At 41.5% G+C, this 25,392-nt stretch overlaps 1 protein-coding gene across 3 annotated transcripts in view; it reads right to left on the bottom strand.

The window, feature by feature from the left end:
• Nucleotides 1–354: 354 nt before the first annotated feature.
• drd2l (dopamine receptor D2 like) overlaps nt 355–25,392 on the bottom strand; it is a 39,939-nt gene continuing 14,901 nt past the window's right edge. For 2 of the 3 annotated variants that reach the window (XM_074652616.1, XM_074652617.1), the window contains 8 exons: nt 14,267–14,674; nt 11,145–11,254; nt 8,456–8,592; nt 5,861–6,081; nt 5,695–5,760; nt 3,082–3,165; nt 2,523–2,880; nt 355–1,629 (listed from right to left, as the gene is read on the bottom strand). In XM_074652616.1, coding sequence (XP_074508717.1) covers nt 1,433–1,629; nt 2,523–2,880; nt 3,082–3,165; nt 5,695–5,760; nt 5,861–6,081; nt 8,456–8,592; nt 11,145–11,254; nt 14,267–14,638 — 1,545 coding nt within the window. In that variant the 5' untranslated portion in view covers nt 14,639–14,674 and the 3' untranslated portion in view covers nt 355–1,432. The remainder of the gene's footprint in view (nt 1,630–2,522; nt 2,881–3,081; nt 3,166–5,694; nt 5,761–5,860; nt 6,082–8,455; nt 8,593–11,144; nt 11,255–14,266; nt 14,675–25,392) is intronic. The other variant, XM_074652618.1, reaches the window with a different exon arrangement.

Raw genomic sequence — 25,392 nt, 5'->3', positions numbered from 1 at the left:
TACGTCCATATTCCTTTAAAGGGATTCTATGTAAGAATCAGAAATTGCGTGCCAATCAGAGCAGACTGGGCTTTTTCAGGGGGGGAGGGGAGCGGGCTTAAAGAGACAGTCGCTAAAATGTGAGCGTTTCAGATGGAGGGTGAATTCAGGCAGCGCCGCCGCTACATACGGGATGGAGGCTTAAATAAAACAAGGCTCATCCTCAGTGTGTTTACGTGGAGTCCTGTCTGAATACTAACTGGTGTGTGTGTGTGTGTGTGTGTGTGTGTGTGTGTGTGTGTGTGTGTGTGTAACACCTGTGTAACTTTACAGTCACTGGGGCTCTTCGTGCTTTTTACTACCTCTGTGCCACTGCAGAGGGTGAGTAAGATTCACTTTACAATCCTATAAATTAAGGATGCTTGTATTTTAGAACTGGTTGTACTTTCAATCATGCATTGCACTCGTTTGTTCTTTGTTTATTTATTTAAACCTATTCTTCTTATTTATTTATTTATTAGTAGAAATACAACGTACACTGAGCATCTTGGGTAGAAAAAAAAATCTCCTTTGGGATGAATAAAGATAGCAAAGTTAACTAAATAAGCAATGAAAGAAAATGTTTATTACTATTATTATCAATGGTTTGTACGATACTTGCAATCCCTCTTCTTAAACCAGTAAATTATTTACAACACCAAAATTTACATTTATTTAAAGCAAAATATGTACACATTAAATCAGATGAAAGCTCTCTTCACTGACTGCTGATTTCAAATGTGCCGCTCAATCAGCAAATTAATAATTCTGCCTTGATATAACTTCAGTGGTTTTGAGAAATGTGTGAATACTGATCGAGCCTTGGGTATGAGACAAACAAAAAACCTTTTGTACGGGACTTTTAGGTTAAATTCTTTCTCTTTGCCTCGACTTTCTTCCAGTCCTCTGAGAAAAACGAGCGTACGCGGACAAATAACGAGATGCTGTTTGTTCAAAGATTACAAGAAAAATACAACAGCATATTGAGTATTGGGAAAACAGTCACGCCTCAGGGAGTCTTTCAGTGTGGATGCTGCAGAGAGATCAGTTCTCACATATTCCCCCTTTCAGACTGTATGCACACAACACAGCGCACGTCTTCTTTTCCATAAACGTCTCCAGTCTTGTTTGTGTTCTTGTAGCTGTCTTTTACTTGTCACAAACTCTCTTTTAGTGTTTTCGTTCCGTCTGTTTTCTGCCTTTCGTCAGTCTTCTCTGAGCTGCTAACTTACATTCCTCTCGTCTTGCTTGTACCACTTAACTCATCAGTTGCCAATCTATTGTCTCATCCCCACTTTCCTGTGCATCAAAACTGACAACTACTTCTTTCTCTCTCACCTCTGATTCCAAGTCAACGTCAGGCTTTCTCTTTTTTTTGTCTCTTGACAGTTGACGCTCCTCTTCTCCCCAGCTCTCAGCAGTGCAGGATCTTGATGAAGGCTTTGCGAAACTCGATGTTGAAAGTGGTGTAGATGACAGGGTTGACGGCGCTGTTGAGGTATCCAAGCCAGGTAACGGCGCTGTACAGCGACGGCGTGATACAGCAGCTCCTGCAGTGGGCCTTCAGCACGTGGGTCAGGAAGAAAGGCAGCCAGCAGATGATGAACACACCTTGGAAACAGGGACAGGAAGTAGATTTACAGTTTTTAGCAAATTCTGCAGGGATATAATTAACGAAACATCCCCGCCAACTGCTGCTTTTGTATTTCCCACAGAACCATAAAACTGCTGAAACAATACATGAATAGATAAATAGAGAGCTTCATCAATCCAGCGTTACAGCCGCCAAGTCACATTAATCACAAAACAGATGAGGTCGGCGGGAAACAAAATACAATCCAAGTGAAAAGCCATAAATTATGGAGGCCGTATAAATCGGTGCCGTGGATGATTTGACAGAATAAGTTTTCAGTTACAAATTTTTACAGAAAAATTAAAGATAATTTTAAACAGATTTTCACCTAGATTTTCTGTCCTCTTTCAGCCCAACGTTATTGTGTTTCCTGCTACGAGAAGACACCGACAAAAACGAGATGCTCTCGTAATGAGCACAGCTACACGTCACAGAAAGAGAGTTAAAATAGGTAGGAAAGAAAAACACTCTTCCTCCATACGATATCCAGAACATAAATATAGCAGCAAATAACTATTGTCTATGTAAAGATATAGAGCAGTAAAGTCTACCTGAGCAGAGAATGAAGTCACTCCCTCTGTGTGTTGTAATTTGAACTCCGTGCTTTGTTTACATACGGCCATACGTGCTTTTAGTGCATGTGAGCGTGCCCCACTGGCTCGCTCACTTTTTATTTTAGTTTACTAACAATATTTTTCAGTGTTCACTTTTTTTAGTTTCAGTTTTAGTTTACTATAATAACCTTGACACACACACACACACACACACACACACACACACACACACACACACACACACACACACACACGTAGTACCATATGTGTACTGTACATGGTCTAAAGAAGACCTGTCTGTACCACCCTCCGCTCACCAAGCACAATAGCGAGCATCTGTGTCGCCTTCCGCTCCTTCTGCTGCGACAGCCTCCCTCTCACCCTCTCCTTGGTGATCCCCCATTTATCTCTCCCTCCGCTACGCTCCCTCCATCCCTCACGGCCCCTCATGCCGTCCTCGAGGGTGGGGGGGCGAGGCATCAGGGCCGATCGTGTCACTGTGGAGGGATGAACCGGTGCGGGTCCGACTGAGATGGCCAGGGAGATCCTGGCTCGTCCCGAGTGGGAGGCGGTTTGGGGGACAGCAGGAGGAGGAGCCAGGCTCTGCTCGGTCTGCGGCAGGAACTGACCCGGCTCCACTTCGAGGGGGTGAACCACCGCCTCCTTCACCAGGGTCTGACACACAGAGAGGGAGGAAGGAGGGTGGTGAGGGACGGAAGCGTTGGGGGACAAACAAAGTTGTGGACGCTTGATTGTAAAGATGAAACAAAGGCAGAGAAAGGGACAACAGGAAGCCGGCAGAGCATCACTGTAGAGGCAACAGATTGCATGAGACGGACAGGAAAGAGAGGCCATATGTGATGCTGAGAGACTCACCACTTTCTTGCGCTGTGGGCCAGCGGTGGTGGGCCGCAGGATCAGGGTGCACAACTTCACATCCTCTGGTTGTGTACACTTATTCTGAAAGGGAAGGAAGCAGCATAAAAAATATAGCCTTGGGAAAAGCCCAACCGGTACTCGATTTTTTTTAAAAGGAACAGTGTGTAACATCTAGCGGTGAGCCTCTCCCGTGGGACAAGCGTGTAGAAGAGCTACGGTGGCCAACGTGAAAACGTGAATCTAAAGCCAGTTGTTGTAAGAGTAGAGTAGGTCATTTGGAGAATAGCAGAGTCAGTGCGTAGAGAGTGTGTGTATGTGGGAAGTGAGTGGTGAAGCAAGAGGGCGAGAGAGCGGCGGTGAATGTGTATGACGTTGTGAGTGAACAAGTGAGCTAGCGGAGCAGAAGGCAGAGTTAGTTTAGCTTTGAGAATATCAGTGAATGTTCAGTGGAAGTTGCAATTTGTACAGAAATAAAAGCTGCGGCTCCTCCAGACCAACAGAGGTTTCCCGTGTCTTGTTTCCTGGCGGCTGAGTGGAGTGACGACGTTAACTCCGAAGCGAGTAACGTTATCGACTCCGGCCCAAGCAGGAAAAGCTAACACAGTGGTTTGTCCTTTCTGGGCTACTGTAGAAACATGGCAGCCGGCTCCATGAAGAGAGGACCTGCTCCGTATGTAGATATAAACGGCTCATTCTAAGGTAACAAAAAGACAATGATTCTTATTTTCAGGTGATTATACACTAAAGAAAACATACACTTATTACCTCCGCCAAGGCCGAAGGCCTAGGAAGGAGGTTATGTTTTCACCAGCGTTGGTTTGTTGGTTTGTTGGTTTGTTGGTTTGTCTGTTAGCAGGATTACTCCATGGACTTGCTGGATTTGAATGCATTTTTTAGAGGGGTGGAGTGTGGCACAATGAACAATCCATTAGATTTTGGTGGCGATCCGGATCATGATCTGGATTCAGGAATCTTTTTAAGGATTCCGATCATGCAGAACATTAAGACCTCTGGCTATAACACATGTGCAGTGTGACTGATGACGCGTTGATGACGCATGACCCCGCCTTCTTCCTTCAGAGAGAGAGCGGGGGTGGAAGGAGGAGGGACAACTGTAGATTCGGCGTTTTTTCACATTAAACTCGGTGAAATTACAGTTGAGTTCGATCAAAGCACACTTGGTGATTGTTGGAAAGAGTAACGACGACGGTTTAGGTGAGTTTTCTTTTGTTTCTGTCCAGTTTGAATGATCTATTTCTGCCAATAGATCCCCTTAAATGTTACACACTGTTCCTTTAAGCATAAACGCAAACATTTTTGATGAAGGTCCCCTAAATTTTTTTTTTTTTTTTGTTACATTTAAGCCAAAATCAAATGAATATCAATACATCCGTGATAAACTTATATCAGCTAATATAAGGAACATGCCCATGTGTTGATCAGGGGCTAGAGTACACGGAGCACATACACTGTGTGTATAAGAGGACAGCAGTTCAAAGACAGGTCAAGATATCCCAGTGTAGTACTGTTTCTGTTCTTACTGACCTAAGTAAGTTGTTAGTTTGCTTTTAACTCAACAAAAAAAAGTAATTTGCTTTTGTCCTTTTGTTTCAACTACTGGAAATATTGAGTTGGTGACTGACTTTTAATCTTTCTTCCTGGTCATTACAAGCTAATTTTGTGCTTCCAAACATTGTTCAAAACCACTGCACTTTATTTCAAATTCTAGAGGAGATCCCACAGTGTCCAAAAACACAGAATATCTCCAACTGGATGTTGAAAAAAAGACATTCTCACTCCCAACTCGTCAAATACCGCTGTTTGGTCAGCGCCCCTCGGCATTGGACACGACGCACGGGGTACCCCTTTTGCGTTACTTTTGGATGGACCAGGGACGGCGTGTCAATATACGCTTGTTACGTGCATCGTGTCCTTTCAAAATAAACTTCCGTTTTCACAAAGTTAGGTTTAGGAAGCGGTCGTGATTGATGTTAAATTCACTGACTAGTGACTCACAGGGCTGACGATACTAAACGACTCACGTGACAAAAATAAGTCGACGTTACTTTTAGTTTCCCACGGGACATGAACAGCTGTCTCCTGGTTGGAAGTCCTGTGTTTGTTTGACACATCCACCACCGCTCCCGCCCGCCCTGAACGGACACTAACGATATTAATACTACATCCCTAGCTCCGACTGTCGATTAATGCCGGGGGAGGATTTACATTGGAGTTAGTTGAAAGCCCGGTTCGTCATATAATGTTGCTGAAGGGTGCCTCCGTGCGTTGGTGTCTGATGCCGAAGGCGCTGACCAAACGGCGGTATTTGACGAGTTGGAAGTGAGGACGGGTTGGAAAAAAAGACATCTGGACTATTTCTTGTTGAAAGAATAGTGCAGAGTCTTGAGTTTGCATATTTCACTCAGTGTAAACATCCTATAGCTCCTATAACGAAGAGCTGGAACAAGCTGATACAGAATATTTGATGGAGTGTGTCAGAGGGTTTTTAAAATATGGATGATTGATGAAGCAAACACTCAATTAAAAGCACATTTTGGAAACTTTTGAACTGATATTTTTTTACATTGAAGTTATGGACTTCATCTCAACTTTTATGGTGGTACAATCAATGTTGGTGCAGGCCAGAGGGTCAACATCTATCAATGCCAACATTTGCTGGAAGAGAAAAGGGAGAACACAGACAAACAGTCTGTAAAATGAACGGCTTAAGAATCATCAAAACACTTTCAGTCTACGTCCAAATCTGTGACTCTACCTTCCTGTGTTGATGACCTTCTCCCGCCTCAGCCCCGCCGCCTTGTGCGTGCAGGCCGTGTCTGCGCCGCGGGGCGGTGCGTCTGCCTCGCTTGCGCAGCACCACGCAGATCTGCGCATACACCAGCAACGTCACAATGAAGGGAACGTAGAAGGAGGCCACGGATGAGTACACCACGAAGGCCGGATCAGCAAAGCTGCATGTGGTGCCTTCCCGGCTGGCTAATACAGAGAGAGGGAAGTGCAAAAGAATTCATATTGTTATATATATATATTGTTCAGAAACTTTCAGAGACCATCACAGTACATGATTTCACTGTTGTTTCAGTTAGGCCAATTTCTCATGTCTGTCTGTTATATATTGAGCCAGAAGATGATTAGCTGAGTTTAGCATTTTGGACTGAAAGCGACAACCGGACTATTTATTATTTACTTAGCCTACTTTCTTAGTTAAAGGGACTGTTTGTAAGATTCAGAAATTGCTTGTTAACAGCGACACCTGTGGCTGTTAAGTCAACGAAAGTCAGCGTCCTGTTGCTCGCGTTCGCTCTAGATAGACATGAACGAGCATCGCTCAAAACAGTGAGGCGACACACGTCAGCTAAAACCACAATATCACTCTATATTTCAGCTGCTTGGCAGTAATGTTAGCTGACCAGACAAAGGTCTCTCCATGAATCAATGCTGATCCTAGTGTTGGCTTTTCCTGCTTCAGCCTCCCGAAAGAACATCTACAATTGCAAACTCCATCTTCTGATGAAGACCATGTGATATGATCCAGAACAGCTACTAAATGGACCGTGTGATGAGATTATTTTCTCAACAACTCAAATGCTGTTTTCATGTGAGTTTCAGTAAACACAAATTTGCATGCCCATGCAACTTGATCACTGAAGTACAAACACTGAGCAGCCCGTAACTGAGGAGGGGGAAATATATTTCGCACTTTAAATTATTCAGTATCTTGCCATGTTTGGACACACAAACTGAGGCTCTCGACTCTCACATAACTTCTTGTTTTCCACTTATTCTCAAGTGGTTTGCTTTCAATGCGAGCACATTCCCATCGAGTCCCTCCTCTCAGCTGCCTTCATTAATAAGGCAGAGGTTAGCAGCCGAGCGTCTTCACCCCTGCTCCTTTTGTGAGACGACAAACGAATCGAGGATTACGTGTTCCCACTTGTTTGCAGGACAGACGTCACCTGTCATTCCCTCGACGAGAAGAACATACAGGATTATTATCGAATATCTGTTTATCTGTGCTAATGGATATTTAAGTCTAAAGTCTGCTGACTCGGTGGGTGTTAATTTCTGTTGACTGAGCAGATGCGTGGGATTTGTTTACTATCGCATCAGAGATTCACAATCAAAGTCAGGGACAGATGGATCAGGATATTGCAGAGGCTGTGTGTGTGTAAGAAAGTGTGTACGCTGCTCTTTTAGTGAGTTAAATTACACCTCAGAGGACGATGACGCTTAGCAGAATACTCCTAAATTAAGAAAACATCCCTTAACAGCTGCAGACTAAACTAGCTATGAAGGAGCCAGTCTTCCATTTACAAATTAAGATCATTTAAAAGAAGAGACGTTTTGTGCCTTAACCTGCATTGGTGTGGAATAGGCCATACTGCAGGCAACCAGGTTAAATACATGCTGGAACCAAAGATGCTTTCCTTCCAGTGGATTCTGCAGTAGATGCTGGATCTGCAACAAGCCTCTTTAATGGAAGTGAAATGGAGGATCCCAGAATACAGTCTTGTAATGTGTCGCTGGGTGTTCCTTAAAATGAGATTAAGGATCAGACTAATTAAGCTTTGTTCTAGCATTTTCTTGAACTGTCTTTTAAAATCTTAAGTTACAGTTCTCAGCGGTTCCCAACCTTTTTGGCTTGTGACCCCTTAAAGTGAAGCCACTTGTCATCACAGGTTATTGATTGTTTCTTTTGAAGGACTTTTTAGGGCGCTTTCACAAGCAAACAGTTAGTCCGCTTTAATCTAACTCGGTTCAACCCCCCAGTGGAGTTCGTTTGGGCGGTTGTGAACGTAGTAAACGCACTCTGGTGCAGACCAAAACAACCGGTTCGAAACCGCTTGCGAGAGGTGGTCTAGGATCTTTTCCAAGTGAGAAAAAAACGCAGGCTGTCTATGCTGGAATTTTGAGATGGACACAGGTAAACGACAGGTTAACATGAGTGGGAGAGGATGATCTGCAGAAGTCTGATGTTTGCTTGACATCTGGGCTGAAGAGAACACGCAGAACATGATAAATAAAGTCCACGAAAACAGTGACGACATTTGTGTTGTGATATTTAAACAAACCATCCGTCAACAGGGAAAAAGAAGCGTCTTGTCTACGAGACCGGTCTCTTGAGAGAGCTCCAGCCAGCTCATAGCGGTCGGTGAGAGTGACCGCCCGGCTGACGAGGTAGCGACCCCGGCAGGTTTTGTTTTGTTTGCATACTGCATACTACATGCTACATTTTGGCCAAATCAGTGCGTAGTATAGTCTAGTATAGTATGCGGTTTCGAATACAGTCTAAGACTGCACAGCGTGGGTGGAGCTGACAACACCTAAACTAGTCAGACGTAGCTGTTACCAGTGTTGTTGAGTCCAAACAGCAAAGGGCAGGAGATGGCAAAAGAGAGGAACCACACCACAGCAATCATCACCGCCACCCTCCTCCTGGAGCTGTATCTGGTGTTGTAGAGCATCGGCATGGCCACCGCTGTGTATCTGCAATGATACACCCACACACACACACACACACACACAAAGATGCATAAAGCACACAGAAAACCCATCAGCATGCCTCTCACACACTCACTCCTGGTCCCTGCATTTGAGCACATTTGTCAATACAGAGTTTGATGCTTCTTCAGACTTCAATATCCCATCGACATGCTCACACATATTTTAAAGTAAACTCAGACACCTGATAAAGAACACAGACAAACAAACTCCCAGTCTCCCCTCAAACAGACAAAAGCTGTAACTGCCTGATTCACAGCCCAAAACAAACACACACACATCTGTCAGCATGTCAAAACCAATTAGAGCCGTCTGCTTTGAGCGCAGGTGTGTGCAGTCTTCTTCAGAAAACGGCTGTAATCCCGACTGCGAGCAGAAGGTCACGGACCGAAACAGAGTTACTAAAGACTCTACAGATGAAACTCAACTTTCAGTAGATTCAGTTCCCTTCCCAGGAGGAAGTCTTTGTTGTTTCAGGAGTCAAATGTCAAATGTCTAGGAATGTTGGAGGTGCAGCACTTTTTCAGTTTTTATACCTCATGAGCTGTGAAGGAGACCTAAAATGTTACAATTAACTTTAATGAACTGAAAACACACTGTGAAAGGGTTAAAGTTGTAACACAAAAACATGGACAACTCCCAGACCGGACAACGCCGTGGTAGTGACCTGTCAATCACAAGGTAGCCGCGCCCTAAAGCATCCCCTGCTTTATGGTCTATCTGACTCTAAATGGGACCATAATTTACTAAATGAACATCATGCTGTATTGAAGAAGACTTGGAACTAGCCATTGAGACCATAAACTCATGTTTACAATGTTTACTGAGGTAATAAATCAAGTGAGAAGTAGACTCATTTTCTCATAGACTTCTATACAATCAGACTTCTTTTTGCAACCAGAGGAGTCGCCCCCTGCTGGCTGTTAGGAAGAATGCAAGTTAAGGCACTTCAGCATTGGCTTCACTTTTCAGACCCGGAGGTTTCTGCATGATTTTAACATAATTTAGTCCCAATATTACATCTACAGTCATGCTCGTGGCTCTGTGAGGGTGTACAGCACAGTTTGGGCTGCATCTTGCAATGTGCATATGCAGAAATTAATGCTGCAGCTCCTCCAGACCAACAGAGGTTTCCCGTGTCTTGTGAAGTGACGGGACTCCGCAGAGAGAAACGTTATCATCTCCGACCAAAACTCTGGTGTCTCAGGACACCGGTCGGGAGGCTGAGGCAGGAAAAGCCAACACTAGGATCAGCATTGATTCATGGAGAGACCTTCGTCTGGTCAGCTAACATTACTGCCAAGCAGCTGAATTATAGAGTGATATTGTGGTTTTAGCTGACGTGTGTTGCCTCACTGTTTTGAGCGATGCTCGTTCATGTCTATGTAGAGCGAGCACAAGCGCCAGCAACAGGATGCTGACTTTCGTTGACTTAACGGCCACAGATGTCGCTGTTAACAAGACATTTCTGATTCTTACGAACAGTCCCTTTAAATCATTTAGATCAAAAAAAAGGAACAGGAGTTACAGCAATGGGGATCAGTGATTGTTTGTTAGGTACGCACAGCTCCTTCACGTTTCTGTCAAAGCCATATGAGAGCACAATCACTGAGAAATACTGGAGAGTAATTATATATTATAATATAATTATATAGTAGAAACTAAACTAAACGTGATGACTTTATTTGGCTTCGTGATAATTCATCCGATTACTTTCTATCATCCACGATTGGAGGGCTGTGTATAAAAGGCTCCGACTCTTACACCGTTCATCTGATTTAAGCACCCTCACATTGAAGTTGTCAGCACTTTAACCTTGTAGTCACTGTTTTCATTTAAACTGCTATGGCATGAAGCCAAGACAGCTTTCTAACTGCAGTGTATATTTTATCGTCTACAGCTCCGACAAAGCAATTAGACTCTATCCTTATTTAATGCGCCAAATTACATGAGTCTAATCTGGTCCAGCCTCAATGTGTCACTTTGTCAGATTAATTAGGGTGCAGCTGCTGACGGCCTGCCCGCCGGGCGTCTGGCCACCTCCCCATAGACCCATGAAGAGGGCATCAGGTGGAACGCCAAATCATCAAACACACGTCTCCTTGATCCACGAAGAACTAATGACTGCAGAGGACGTTGTGAAAGACGCAGTGGAAGCCTGTCATCTCCTGCTGAAAGACAAACCGATGACTACAGTATGAGGGGCTTCTGTCCTACTGGTCCGTGATAGCAGGATGATGGATGCATTTTACAAGATTTTTATTGCACACGTGTGTTACCAGCTCTTTGTTTTTAGCCCAACCTGCACCAATCAAGATCAAGGTTAGGGGAGAGAAATTACATATTGATTCACTGTCATCTTTGTTATTTTGGTCTTCGCTCTGGATAAAAGTTCCTGTGAAATTATTTATCATCAATTAACTTCTTCTTTTGTAATAAAAGAGAGAAAGAAGTAGAGAGTGTGTGTTATAAGACAAGAGAAAAACACGCCCAGTAAAGAGAGCAAATTAAGGAGTAAAGTAAAAGGAAGAATCCACCTGTCGATGCTGATGGCGCAGAGGTTGAGGATGCTGGCGGTGCACATCATGACGTCCAGGGTGAGCAGGATGTCACAGTGGATGAGACTGAAGTGCCACTCTCCCACCACCTTCAACAAACACAAACACATTTCTTTACTGGTTTGTATATTTTGGCCGATACAATACGTTGTACAGTATTCCTGATGGAGCAGCGTTGATATGAACCAGGCTGGATCACTCAGAGGTACTTTATATTTAATTCCATTTTTTCTTTACTGTCGGCCATGATGATTTGTTTCTGAAGTGACAAATTTACCCTCAAAGAATTTGTTTAATTTTATCTCCAAATCACAATAAAAAAAAGGATAATGCGTTTTATGGTTACATCAAATTTCTTGCACCTGAAATGAGCTAGCTTCAGTGATTATTGGAACTTCTAATTACAACTGATTAGTACTAAATACATAATTAGTTCATCAACAGGAAATTAATCTGCAACATTTTAGATTTGACTAAAGGAGCGATGTGTAGGATCTGGCGGTGAGGTTGCAGATTGCAACCAACTGAAGCCTCTCCCGTGTGCCGAGTGTGTTGGAGAACTACGGTGGCCGACACGAAAACACGAATGGCCCTCTCTAGAGCCAGCTGTTGTAAGAGCAGCGTTACAGAGCCAGTGCTTAGAGTGTGTTTACGTGGGAAGTGAGTGGAGAAGCAAGAGAGAGAGAGAGCGGCGGCGGGAGCGAGTAACGTTATCGACTCCAGCCCAAGCAGGAAAAGTTAACAGTGTTTGGTTTGTCTGTTCTGCACTAATGTAGAAACATGACGGAGATATAAATGGCTCACAAAAACACAACGATTCTTATCATCAGGTGATTTAACCATTTGAGACGAGAACGGCCGTGCTTGCAATTATCTTTTTTTTAATACTGTTATCTTGAGATCACAAGTTAACGATGTTGTTATCTCAAGAAAACAAGCTCGAGATAATTAACTCATAATCACGAGAAAACAAAAGGACGTTTTCTAATTACTTAATATGTTTCGGTCAATCAGCCGATGGTAAATGCATTAATATGGCCCAGATCGAGCTGACAGTGACGGACTTGGTGAAGTTCAGTGTTGCCAACTCTTCTCCAATGAAAGCAGCTGGCACAAGCTCCAAAAGCCATAAAAGTCGACAGATGATATCATGCGCTCATTTTCATATTGACGACGTCAGCGCTCATCCTTTGCATAAAGCCACACATCCACGAATGCAGGTGAGTGACCATCGACTGCCGAGGCGATATTCACCTGAAAGTTCACCAAAGTCGAATTTGCGAAAACAGCAAATTTGCTTCGCCACCGGAAACAAACGTTTTTTCACCTTCGCTAGCACAGAATGGAACTGAATGTCAGGCAAATTAATTCATTTTCGCTCATGTGTGACCGCGCCCTGAAGCTTAGTGTTTGTGTCGGCTGACTGCCTGCCTGTGCACGGCCCGAGAGGCAGAAGAGCCGTGGACTGTGATTACTCTGAGCAGCATGTACAGGAATTAATTACAATATAATGTAGTTCTCGCCTTTTACCTGATGTGGATAAGTCGCTAAATTTGTCGTTTTTTAGAAATAAAGTAGATAAGAGGGTCTGAAAAGTCGCTAAATCTAGCGATAAGGTTGGCAACTAGTAAAGTGCGACTACGTCCGCTTTTCAAAAGAAGGTGTTAACGAGGATACATATAAAACACATATATGGAAATAAAATTAAATGGATTATATTCACAATAAATATAAAACATGTTAGTGGAAACGTCTTTTAGTTTTTCTTGCGATGCCAAGTTAATTATTGTTATCTTCATCCATCCATCCATCCGCAACCGCTTATCCCGTTAGGGGTCGCGGGGGGGCTGGAGCCGATCCCAGCCGACATTGGGCGAAGGCAGGGTACACCCTGGACAGGTCGCCAGTCCATCGCAGGGCTGACACATAGAGACAGACAACCATTCACGCTCACACTCACACCTACGGGCAATTTAGAGTCCACAATTTAACCTAACCTGCATGTCTTTGGACTGTGGGAGGAAACCGGAGTACCCGGAGAAAACCCACGCTAACACGGGGAGAACATGCAAACTCCACACAGAAGGGTCCCAAGCCGGATTCGAACCTGCAACCCTCTAGCTGTGAGGCGCCAGTGCTAACCACTGCACCACCGTGCAGCCTATTGTTATCTTACAGTCATAAATTTAAGTCTTGTTATCTCAAGATAAGAAAGCTTGTTTTGTTGAGATAACGAGATTATTAACAAGATAATTAAAAAAAATAATTGCAAGCACGGCCGTTCTCATCTTCTGTAATCTATAGAAAATTAATTTACAGCTATTTTAATTATGGTTTTTCAAAATTTGCTGTTTTTCGTTGTCTAATGTGATAGATTGAACATCTTAAGGTTGATTTGATGACATCGCCTTGAACATGATATAATAAGCATTTTTCCACAATTATCCAAAATTTTAAACACTAATTGATTTAGACCTACAACTAAATTATTTTTCATTATTAATTAATCTGCTGATCATTTTCTTGATTAATTGATTAATAATTTTGTCTATCATATGTCAGGAAAAAGAGCTGCTTGTTTTAGTGAACAGTCTAATACCTAAATTTTCTGTTTAGTATCATATATGACAAAGAAAAAAATGCAAATCTTCACATTTGTGAAGCTGGAACCCGAGAGTGTTAGCCATTTTTCTTCTTGAAAAATTACTAATACGATAAGTCGATTATCAAAATAGATGCCAATTAATTTTCTGCGCATTGACTAACTGATTACTCGACTAGTCGTTAAGGTTCCATAATGATTTCTCAATTAAGGAAATGGATATTTAATGAAAATAATCGTACGTTGCAGCCCAGGTCGGTTAAAATATCAAAGTACATTAAATTGCCATATGAAATAAATATCTGTTCTGTCACTACTGCTCTGAAATCTGGTGTTCCTGCATCCGTTTTGCATGTGTTGCAATGGAAAATAAACTTTTAGAGAAAGAAGCACATGAGCCACAACATTATTATCCACATTTAGCTCCCACTGCATCAAGCTGAGTGATTTTGTCACTGATCAATCATCATACATACACAATACATTAATGCACACACACCTCCAAGTAGACGCCCCAGGGCATGACCAGCGTGGCCAGCAGCAGGTCGGACACAGCCAATGAGACGATGAGGTAGTTGGTGGTGGTCTGCAGAGCGCGCTCCCGTGACACCGCCACGCACACCAGTACGTTACCGAACACCACGCAGAAGATCAGGAGCACCAGCAGCACAGCGTAGAAGTTGTACGGAGGAGAGGAGGCTGACGGAGAGCTGGTGCAGTTAGAGGGCGTCAGCGAGGAGGAGGAGGAGGTGGGGAAGGATATAGGGGAGTAGGAAGGGTCATGGGTGACAAAGTGGGAGAAATTGTGCCCAAGGGAGGAGAGAGGGAAGGAGGGACGGGAGGTCTCGTCTGACTCGTTGAGCGAAGTCATGATCTTGCTCCGGTGGTCACGGTCATGGTCACGAGTCTGACAACAGAGGAATATAAAAGAAAAGGTTATTGTGGCACCAGGGCTGAAAATGTGTCTTTGGTCTCACCTCAGAGATACAACTTAGCAGGACACCCACAAGATATGAAACCGTTTTATATCTATGAGGAAACCACACACAGGACATGCATACAAACAATACTGAACCTCGCCTATATACTGTACTCACACATGTGTCAGTCACAGTCAAGGTCACCTGACTTTATCTAAACCACCAACTGAAACAGAGATAAAAGATCTCTTGGATCTCTACGGGGTCTTTTTGGACCCTGGGGCTGCGAAAGCTCGAATTAAAGGGAGTAACTCAAATTCATGCAGGGGAAACTACAGTCACCGCTTTTATACAAATAAATTCAGTTTAACTGATTAAACTTAACTTCTTGTAAAGTTCTGAAGAACAAACAGTCAACAGACTTAACAGGTTGGTTTCAAAAAGAAAGTTCTTCTTCGAGCAAGATTTTATCTTTCCTCCTATTTTCTGCTGCTTCCTGGACGGTTTTGGTGACAATTAAGTGACGACAACAATGAGGTTCTTGTAAACAAACAAAAGTTCACCAAAATGCATTGTTTGTACCTTCGATAACTAACAAATGTCCTTCCACGTAAAACATTGGCAAAGCCATTTTGTTTTTAAATATTCAAAATCATGCATTGTTTATGTGCATGTTTACTATGGATTAGGGCTGATTAAAATATCTAATCGCACTTAATCACATGATTGTCCATAATTAATCACCATTAATCCCACATTTTTTTATCTGTTCAAAATGTACCTTAAAGGAGATTTGTCAAGTATTTAATACTCTTATTACATGGTAGTGAACAAATATGATGCTTTATGCAAATGTATGTATATATTTATTATTGTAAATCAATTAACAACACAAAACAATGACAGATATTGTCCAGAAACCCTCACAGGTACTGCATTTAGAATAAAACAATATGCTCAAATCATAACATGACAAACTGCAGCCCAACAGGCAACAACAGCTGTCAGTGTGTCAGTGTGCTGACTTGACTATGACTTGTCTGTAAAGGGGAGACTCGTGGGTACCAATAGAACCCATTTACATTCACATATCTTGAGGTCAGAGGTCAAGGGACCCCTTTGAAAATGGCTATGCCAGTTTTGCCTTGCCAAAATTTAGCACAAGTTTGGAGCGTTATTTAGCCTCCTTCGCGACCAGCTAGTTTTACATGGCTGGAACCAATGCATTCCTTAGGTTTTTTAGTTTCATATGGTATCTTCACTCTAACTGCACAACCTAAACCTAAAAACAACAACCAAAAAAATCGCAAGTTGCGTTAATGCGTTAAAGGAATTAGTGGCGTTATAATGTGATTATCGCGTTAACTTTGACAGCTCTAGTAGACTACCACCACTCGCCGCCAATTATCCTGGACCATGAGTGGCCAACTCATGGTACTGCAACGACAAAATCCCCAGCGGCCAATAAAGGATTTTCCCCTCAGACCACCATTATAAAAGAAACATCGGTAAAACTTTTGACAGGACACTCAGATTTGCAAACTCTTTGTAATATGAATTTGTAATCCATGTAGGTTTTATATTTGTAAAGCTTTACCGAAGCTTAAATAAAGCACACTGCAGAGTGTATGGGCTGAGAGTTGAACACACAGGTGTGGCCATCGGGAGAAACACTGAAGTGCATGCTGCACAACGCAGAAACAAAGCAGGAAGCAGGAAAACTCCATTGGCTTGTGCACTCGGTAAGCAATTATCGTTCAAGTGAGTAGGTGCCGATTTGGAGTCTGGTATCCAGTTCTTAAACTACATCCATGATGTTTACTTGCAGGCAGTCTTCTTCTTCACTGCCTTTGTTGTTTCCTTTGTTTGTCTCTTACTGCCACCAGGTGTTGATCAGTGGAATAGCGTGAAATTGGGCCCACTTGTCAAACCATCACTCCATAGCATCACTAGTGGTGAAAACCGCCAAAGAGGTACCTTTAACCTGTGTGCTTCTGTTTTTATTCATCGCTGTGCATTCATTATTCATTGACTGCTGCCTGTACGCCAAATTGTCCGTCTGGGACATTAAAGCTCAACTAATCCACAGCTCATATGTGGTCACTGCTGCTGAATAATTGGTTTAATTAAATTTGAAGACTGAGCTAAGGACAAAGCAGTTCTCCTGACCAATAGAAAAGCAGGGGATTACAGTGTACCTATCCACATTTACACATTAAGGACCGCCAAGAAATGGATTGGTTTGTCCGTTCTGGGCTACTTTTGAAATATGACGGACTCCGTGGAAGAGGACCTGCTCCCCTATGTAGAAACGGGCTAAATTCGTACAGTGTATGAATGCTCAGCTTTAGGTAACGAAAACACAATGATTCTTAGTTTCAGGTGATTATACACTAATGAAAACATAGTTATTAATATTATATTCCATTTCTGCCAATAAATCCCCCTAAATCCTACACACTGGTCCTTAAAGTGTCATTTTAGATATATTCAGAAACAGATTTCTGTGGATGATGAAGGAGGAATATGACATTTAGAGAACATGTTTTGTTTAATTTTTAAAAATCTATATCTAAAACCAAAGACTGAGGACATCGCTATGCCTCCAGCATCAGTCATATACAACCTGATCCCAGAACTATTGAAATTTGTCAGATAACAAGAAAAGCAAGATGTGTGGGGTTGCTTTGTGATGCAGCATTTACCTGATATAAAAGATTTCCACAGTAAGGTAAGACACAGAGGAACAGCTTAATCCAAGAATCCATGATTTATAACAGATCATCTGCAGAAAACTGCAAACTCCTGCTTAAAACTCACCATTAGTAACCCGCTACTGAAGGTTTATGTGTTTCTGAGACATGATGAGGATATATGAGAACTTTTCCTCCCCTCTCTTATCTCCCTCCATCCCTCTGCTCTGACACACTCCAACAACCGGGCTGTGTAATAGCATGCAAAAAGCTGCATACAATATTTATCAGCGACAGGAAGTTGAAATGGACTACTGACTTGCAGCATCTTTCCTGTATGATCTTTCCTGTCAGTCCCAAGGTTGTGAATAAATTCAGTGAGAAGTTCGCCACCTCAACACCACCCATCACGCCACCTACTCGCTAGGATGTGTCTCACATACTTGCAGTACATACCGCCTGTCTCCCTCGGACCCTGACTTGTGATCTGCATTGCTAATCAACACATGTCCAAAATGACTTGAGCCTAACAAATCAATAATCCATCCGACCTGTTGAGCTCGAACCACTGGCCACAGCACCTGACATTATCGCCGGTGGCACACGTATTGACTTCACACGATTAGATATTGATTTCATTCAGTGGAGGACTCATACAGACATCATTATTGTGGCAGAGGTCAGTCCAATCGCTACAGGAGGCAGCATCCTGCAGGATTGAAGGGGAGGGCTGGCGTTCATCTGGAGAAGCTCGTTTCAAGCCTCCGTGAAGGCAAGTGTGCGTCCGCTCGAGTGTGCTTCAGTAAATTGTTGGGCGGCTAATGGCTAATTTTAGCTGCTTAAAAACTTGAATAAAAACAAAAACAAATAGAAAGCACTCCAAGTGGGCAAAGCTCCGCCAAGGCTGCATAATCTTTTGAATGTGTTCTTTTGAGTGGTAGAAAATGATAAAAAACATGAATCTGGATCTGCATAAATCTACAGACAATCACAGGATACATTGCCAGACCGCTTAAGGATGGTCATTCATGAGAAAAAATTACAAAAGTGTTGTCATGTCAAATGTGTTTTAAAAAATCTGCACCAAAACTGAATTAGAGCTGAAATGATTAGTCAAAAGAAGGCATTTGGGGTGAGCATTGTTCATCATTAAATCATTTTCAAATACAATATTTTTTAACAGATTAATCGATAATGGAGATTATCCTTAGTTGCAGCAATAAAGTGATCACTTGTTGTTTACATTACATTACATTACATAGAAATGTTAACTCATTTTTGAGACATCATCTCGAAAACAACGAGGCAAACAAACAAACACCTAAAATATAATCTCTTTGGAATTAGAAAATGAACCTAAACAGTTTCCCTCCAGCCATAAACTCAGTTTCCTTCATCATTGGGTTAAAAGATGTCAAAGAGAGAAATTCCCCAAAGACAGAGTACCAGACCAGGAAAAAGCTGTTAGCCAATAACAGACTGCAGTGTTGTGCTTCAATAAAGCTTAGGGTCAAAGTAATCAGCAGAGTAGAAGACGAGGTCTTCAAACAGTAATGGGATACGCTTTGCCCGGAGCGGTGAATGTTTCTTTTCCCCGATCAAAATTAAATTGTTTTTAAAATAAAAAACACGTCAAATTAGAAGCTAATATTAATGTGATCACAGCACAGATGTTCTATTTATAAACCGAATTACAAAAATAATCTCCAGCTGAATAGACCACTGTTCAAAAGTTTGGAATCTCCTGCCACAAAAGCTTGACTGTCAGTCAGATGTCTGAGAGGTCTACTCGATATTTGACGGTCAGACGTCGGACTGTTTGGGACCGTCTACTTGATTACACAATAGGAGGCGTCACCACAACAGTCAGAAACAACCAGCAATTGTTGAGTCTGGAAATCTCAAGCCTTGGGACTGGAAGGGCTGAGACCCCAGTTCAATGTTCTTCAATGTTCAATTTTAAAGGTGTCAGAAAGTCAACACAGGTTACTCAAATGAATCTCTTAATGTTGTACAAGTATGGTGCAAGAAGCAGAGTTTTATTGTGTTTCAAATCAGCAGACAAAAACACAACCAAACCCGAGCCGTTCCAGACGCGACTGTTCGCGGGCTCCACATCACAACCCTATATACTAGATCAAAGAACTTATCCCACCTCTCCTGCCATATATCTTCGTATCCTCCATTTTTACTGGTCTCTGTCAAAATATCCACTAATCAACATATACCATACATCTGCTCTAGGTGCCTCCCCGACATCCATTATGTCAGAGACAGATTCCCTGTTTTGGGCCCCTTCAGTGGCAACCCTGTCCACGCAGCTGCGAGGTGATTTGGAGTTCGTTTGCATTACATCACTTAGAGCTGTGAGTTACAGCATTGGGGGTCTGGTAAAAATACAGTAGCACTATGATTGTATGCTGTTTCAGTAATAAACACAGGGTTATAGGATTAGGACTTTTATCATTGTTTATCACATTTTTATATAGTTAAAAAGGGATTACTTGAAAAATATCTTGAAAGCCAAAACTATTATCTCTCTTAAAATAACCATTATCGAAAAACATCAATAGAACAGCTGCTTCCAAACTTTTCAATGGCAGTGTAGTTTTGCTGAGAAAGTCGTGTCTTCCTTGCATTACAACTGGAACCAAACACAGCAAGCAAACTGGAAAGTCCAAAGACTGAAGAAGAAGCAGAACAATGCGGAGCACCAGCTGTCTGTGTTTGTGATCGTCAGAGGCGACACATCAAGGTGACAGTGAACATCTCCAATCATACTTCAAAATGCTGCACAGACTGAAACCGGCGTCTTGTTGCAACATTAATGACCTAAGAACCAAAAAAAAAACCGTAATGGTAGTGAAAATGATGAAAATGTCCTTCAAGTGTGTCTCATGTCTGAACAAAATGGATATTACATCATTAACCAGTCTTCTATAATTCCTCCCTATCAATTCCTCTGAAACGTCCTTGGTTGTGCTCAATTCATTTTTCATCTTTAATCACATATGAGAAAGCTGCTATTGTATGTCAGTTCTCTATTTAAATGACTGTAGCACGTCCTCTAAAATACATTTATTTGGTTGAAGGACACAATTATAACAAATTGTAGGGAATGCCAATTCTCAAATTCAGTGATATTGACCTTTAAAATGGATTTACTTTAAGGGTAACTTTGGTATTTTTCAACCTGGACTCTATTTTCCCATGTTTTTGTGGCTTAGTGACTAACGGAGACAACACTTTTTGAAATTGGTCCAGTATTGAGGGAGAACGCTGGTGGAGCGTGAGGACTCGAAAGATGGTGACAAAGGGTTAACGTCACGCTGCCGCAAAGTGGTATCGGTGCCGTTGTCTACCACGTTGTTTAGTGTGAGGACTTGCTCAATTCTATCGAAGAGATTAGACTCAATAAAGACATTCTTCATCTGAACAACAAAACTGCTTTCTACACTTCTTAAAACAGAGGTTCAGAATATTTTTTCAGCCAAGGATCCCTTGAGGGGACGGCTGTGGCTCAGCGGGTAGAACAGGTTGTCCACCAATTGGAAGGTCGGTGGTTCGATCCCCGGCTGCTCCAGGTCACATGTCGATGTGTGCTTGAGCAAGACACTTAACCCCAAATTGCTCCCGAAGGCATAGCCATCGGTGTGTGAATGAGTATTTAGATTAGATCCTGATGGGTAAAGTTGGCACCTTAGTAGCCTCTGCCATCAGTGTGTGAATGTGTGTGTGAATGGGTGAATACTGACATGTAGTGTAAAGAGCTTTGAGTGGTCGGAAGACTAGAAAAGCGCTATATAAATGCAAGTCCATTTACCATTTAAGAGATAGAGAATATACCGGAGACCCCCTCATGTATGTTCCTTGGAATAATTAATTTTATTAAATGTTTATTTTACACTTCTATAGTCTTAATTATGTGAAAGAACAACAGACAGATATTAAACATGTATTAAACATATTTGCAGACTCTAAGAGTTATAGATTTGTTAGATTAGAATATAATCTATAAACTATTATATATTTAAAAATGTAAAAATGTAAAATGTTATTCAGTGAACCTGTGCCTTTTGTAAAAAAAAAAAAGTCATGATGATTTCAATGAATGAATCTGAAAACTTTTCAGGTACCCACTTTGAGAATCAAGGTCTTCAAAGATCATTTTGATTCAGCGTTACAACACTGAAGCTTCACTTCACCTTCAAATGACACAGCACCTTTAATGTGAAATTTGATTTCAAAATTGTTACACATGGAATTTATTGCTCGTGAATGAATGTCATCGAAACAAAACATTTCCACTGAAAGCAATATGCCAGCAGAATAGAAAGTAAGAACGTCAAGAGGTTTGAATTATAAACAGCTTTGACTCTGAGTAGCACTTGCTGTCTGTCTGCTACACAACTACAGTGACACTATGGGCATTTCGTATTGATTGTAAGAGGAAGGCTGTCATTAACACTAGTTCATTGGTTTCCTGTCAAAACATGGAGCAATGATCCCTGCTCGGAGAAGTCAATTTAATTTCGCACATGGCCACCGAAGTAAAACTGCGTATATACGTCTTAAACTGTCCCTGAGGTCAGGGATACGAGTCATTTGATTTTCTAACATGTGATTCTTAAGGTCATATTTTACAAGATCACATCCCCGTAAGGACACGCTTGGCCTGAGAATGACATTTAAGGAGTCTGCATTACAGACTCAGTGCAAGCTTGACAATTTCTATATGACTGTTTTTAGGATCTGATGCGCAATGTGCGTAACTTGGCAATTGAAATATGTTTCAGCACGGTCGCATGAAAAAGCCATTCATCATTTTTTATGGTGTGACTTTTGCCATATTTTTCTGGTCTTGGGCTTTCAAGATATTTTTTTCTTTATATTGCTGGTTGTTTCTGACTGTTGTGGTCACGCTTCCTTTGTTGTGTCACTATCCACAGGCAGGTCTGTTACACGGTTTGGCATGATATTGGGTTACTTATTTTCTCCCTTGCCTTTCATACTTTCAGTCACCATAAATGTCACTTATTCCCATACATGATGCATAATTAAGGAACGGTTTTGAGAAATGTTGGAGAGCGATGCTCCCAAGTAGTATAAGACTGGTGCGTTTGCGCGTGCATGTGAAATGCACGTGCACGTGAGCGTGCGCGCGCGTGAGCGCGCGCGTGCGTGTGTGTGTGTGGGGATACAGGTGAACCCTTGGTGACCCTGGTGTCCTTTTTGTAACCCTAGGGCTGATGTTAATTATTGGTAGTTGTCCAAAGGTGTCTGCTGTATGTGTTATCAGTTGCTCCACAACAAAAAAGAAGACCCCATCCTGTGGATCCTGATGCAGATAAAAAATACAGGTGTATACCAATATGTGTCTTTATTACCGTATCATTAAAAGTTCAAACAAACCCCTGGTCCCTGTGACCAAATGTTTTTGCTTTTTGGTGTTTCCACAGAAGACCCATACTGTTGATCCTGAGTCAGATAAAAAAAAAAAGTCGGTTGTATCCAAGATGTTATCAGTTGCTCAGTAAACAAAAGAAGACCCCCTCCTGTGGATACTGGTTCAGTGAACAAAACACAGTTGTATACCTATATGTGAACTCCGTTGTATCCAAGAGGTGTCTTTTTTATTACAGTATCATTAAAAGTTCAAACAAAGCCTAGTGTGCTGTGGTCAAAATGTTTATGGCTTTTGATGCTGTGGTGGTTGGTACTGTTTGCAGGCTATAGCAGCATGGATCCTGTAACCATATGTTTGTTTGTGAGAGGGTGTATGGATTAGCGTTGTTCGTAGTCGATATTAACATGTATCCAGGACAAATGGTGTGAGAAGGGAAGTATGTCATCTCCTTCATGTCATCTCCTAAAATTCTTTATGAGATGTATCTGTGAGAGGGGGTGGGGTATGGGGTGGTATTGTTTGTAATAGATATCAGCATGTATCCAGGGACAAATGGGGTGGATGTGAGCGGGATGGGGGTCATCTCTTGTATGCCATCTCCTAAAATTCTTTAGGAGATGTATCTGTGCTGTAATGATTTGTTAACATTTTAAATTGGTAGATGTGTGTTAGTACACCACTAATTTTGCTTGTAGTCATCTCCCAAAAAAAAAAAAAGCGGTGCAATGTCGGTAGAGTTACAATATAGTGGGTTTTTAAAAAAAAAAAAAAAATGTATGTAGTGTGAATGGGGCAACCTCAAGGCCTGTCAACCATGCGTATTCATGAGATGTCACTAGCTCCATCTTTTACCGACACTTTGTGTATATAGTCAGCATTCAGCTGAGGTCGTGTTTACCAAACTTCACAACTTTTGAAGAGGACGCTTTTCCTAACGCCACTCTTGCATTTTGCACATTAGGTACAGTGTTCTTTTCTTTGGATGCTTCATTTTTGGCGTCTGTGAACATAGAGCTGATGTGACTTGCCAAAAAGCCCCAGTTTTGTCTCATCTGTCCAAAAGACATTCTCCAAGAAGCTTTGTGGCTTGTCAATATGCATTTTGGCATATTCCAGTCTCACTTTTTTATGATTTGGTGTCCTCCGGGGTTGTCTGCCATTAAGTCCACTTTGGCTCAAACAGGAGAAAATGGCTCATGGACTACTACTAAAACACTATGAATACTATAGAACTAACTAGCATTGTTAGAAAAATAATTATTAATGGGACAAATTTCTTGGGTATTTTAGCGTGCGATCAACTGCCTAAACACATCAGGCTGCTTGGAGATGGTCTTATAGCTTTTACCTTTAACATGCTTGTCTATAATTTTCTTTCTAATCTCCTGAGACAACTCTCTCCTTAGCTTTCTGTGGTCCATGTTCAGTGTGGTACACACCATGATACCAATGTTTAATGTGTCCCTATGGTCAAATTATTTTCAATCTTTTCTAGGGGTACCATCATTTTGTCCAGGCCAGCTTCATTAGTTTTTTTTTTTTAAATGATTCTGAACCAAAATTCAAAAACATTAGCTGATTTTCATTAGTTCATTTTCAATACATTTTTATTTATTATTACTTTTTTGTCAGTTTCAAGTTATTTCAGTGACCATTGTTTTTTTTTATTCTTTCTTTAACGGAAGGGTACCAACAATTTTGACTATGTGTGTAGATACACACAAACACACACACACACACACACACACACACATACAGTATATACATATGTCTATATCCACACCCGCTTACATATAGATATCCACTTAGACACAGCCAATGTTTAATGTGCCCCTATGGTCAAATTATTTTCAATCTTTTCTAGGGGTACCATCATTTTGTCCAGGCCAGCTTCATTAGTTTGTTTTTTTAAATGATTCTGAACCAAAATTCAAAAACATTAGCTGATTTTCATTAGTTCATTTTCAATAAATTTTTATTATTACTTTTTGTCAGTTTCAAGTTATTTCAGTGACCATTGTTTTTTTTTTATTCTTTCTTTTAACGGAAGGGTACCAACAATTTTGACTATGTGTGTAGATACACACACACACACATACAGTATATACATATGTCTATATCCACACCCGCTTACATATAGATATCCACTTAGACACATTCGCTTACACAGTTATCTATTCTATTTTACAGACAAAAAAAAAAAAAAGGACATATTTACATCCCTTTAGTTGACCTTTTTGTCGACATTACTTATTAATTAATTTTGTTTAACTCCAATCCTCACCCTGACTCAAAGTAGCCCACCCATGATCAAAAATGATATTCTGTTCTTTTATTTCTATTAACATCCCTCTCAAGAACCCACTGATGTTTCAAAAACATTTTGAAATGTTCAGTGTTTAACTGTTGTCTTTTTATAGCTTTAAATATAAATGCTTTCCCCATCGTAATGATGATGTTGTTCAGGTCTTTTCCTTTTTTTTTTTCATCACCCCTTAAATCACCAAACATTATAGATAAAGGACAACTATAGAAATTTGATTTGTAGACTGAGATCCACTTTTTTCAACGTTAATCCAAAATAATGCAACTTCCTTACAATACC

The sequence above is a fragment of the Sebastes fasciatus genome, chromosome 12 (genome assembly GCF_043250625.1).
Source record: "Sebastes fasciatus isolate fSebFas1 chromosome 12, fSebFas1.pri, whole genome shotgun sequence".
In the NCBI taxonomy this organism is placed as follows: Eukaryota; Metazoa; Chordata; class Actinopteri; order Perciformes; family Sebastidae; genus Sebastes; species Sebastes fasciatus.
The sequence above is the reverse complement of the archived record's forward strand: the minus strand, read 5'-3'. Positions and strand labels throughout refer to the sequence as shown.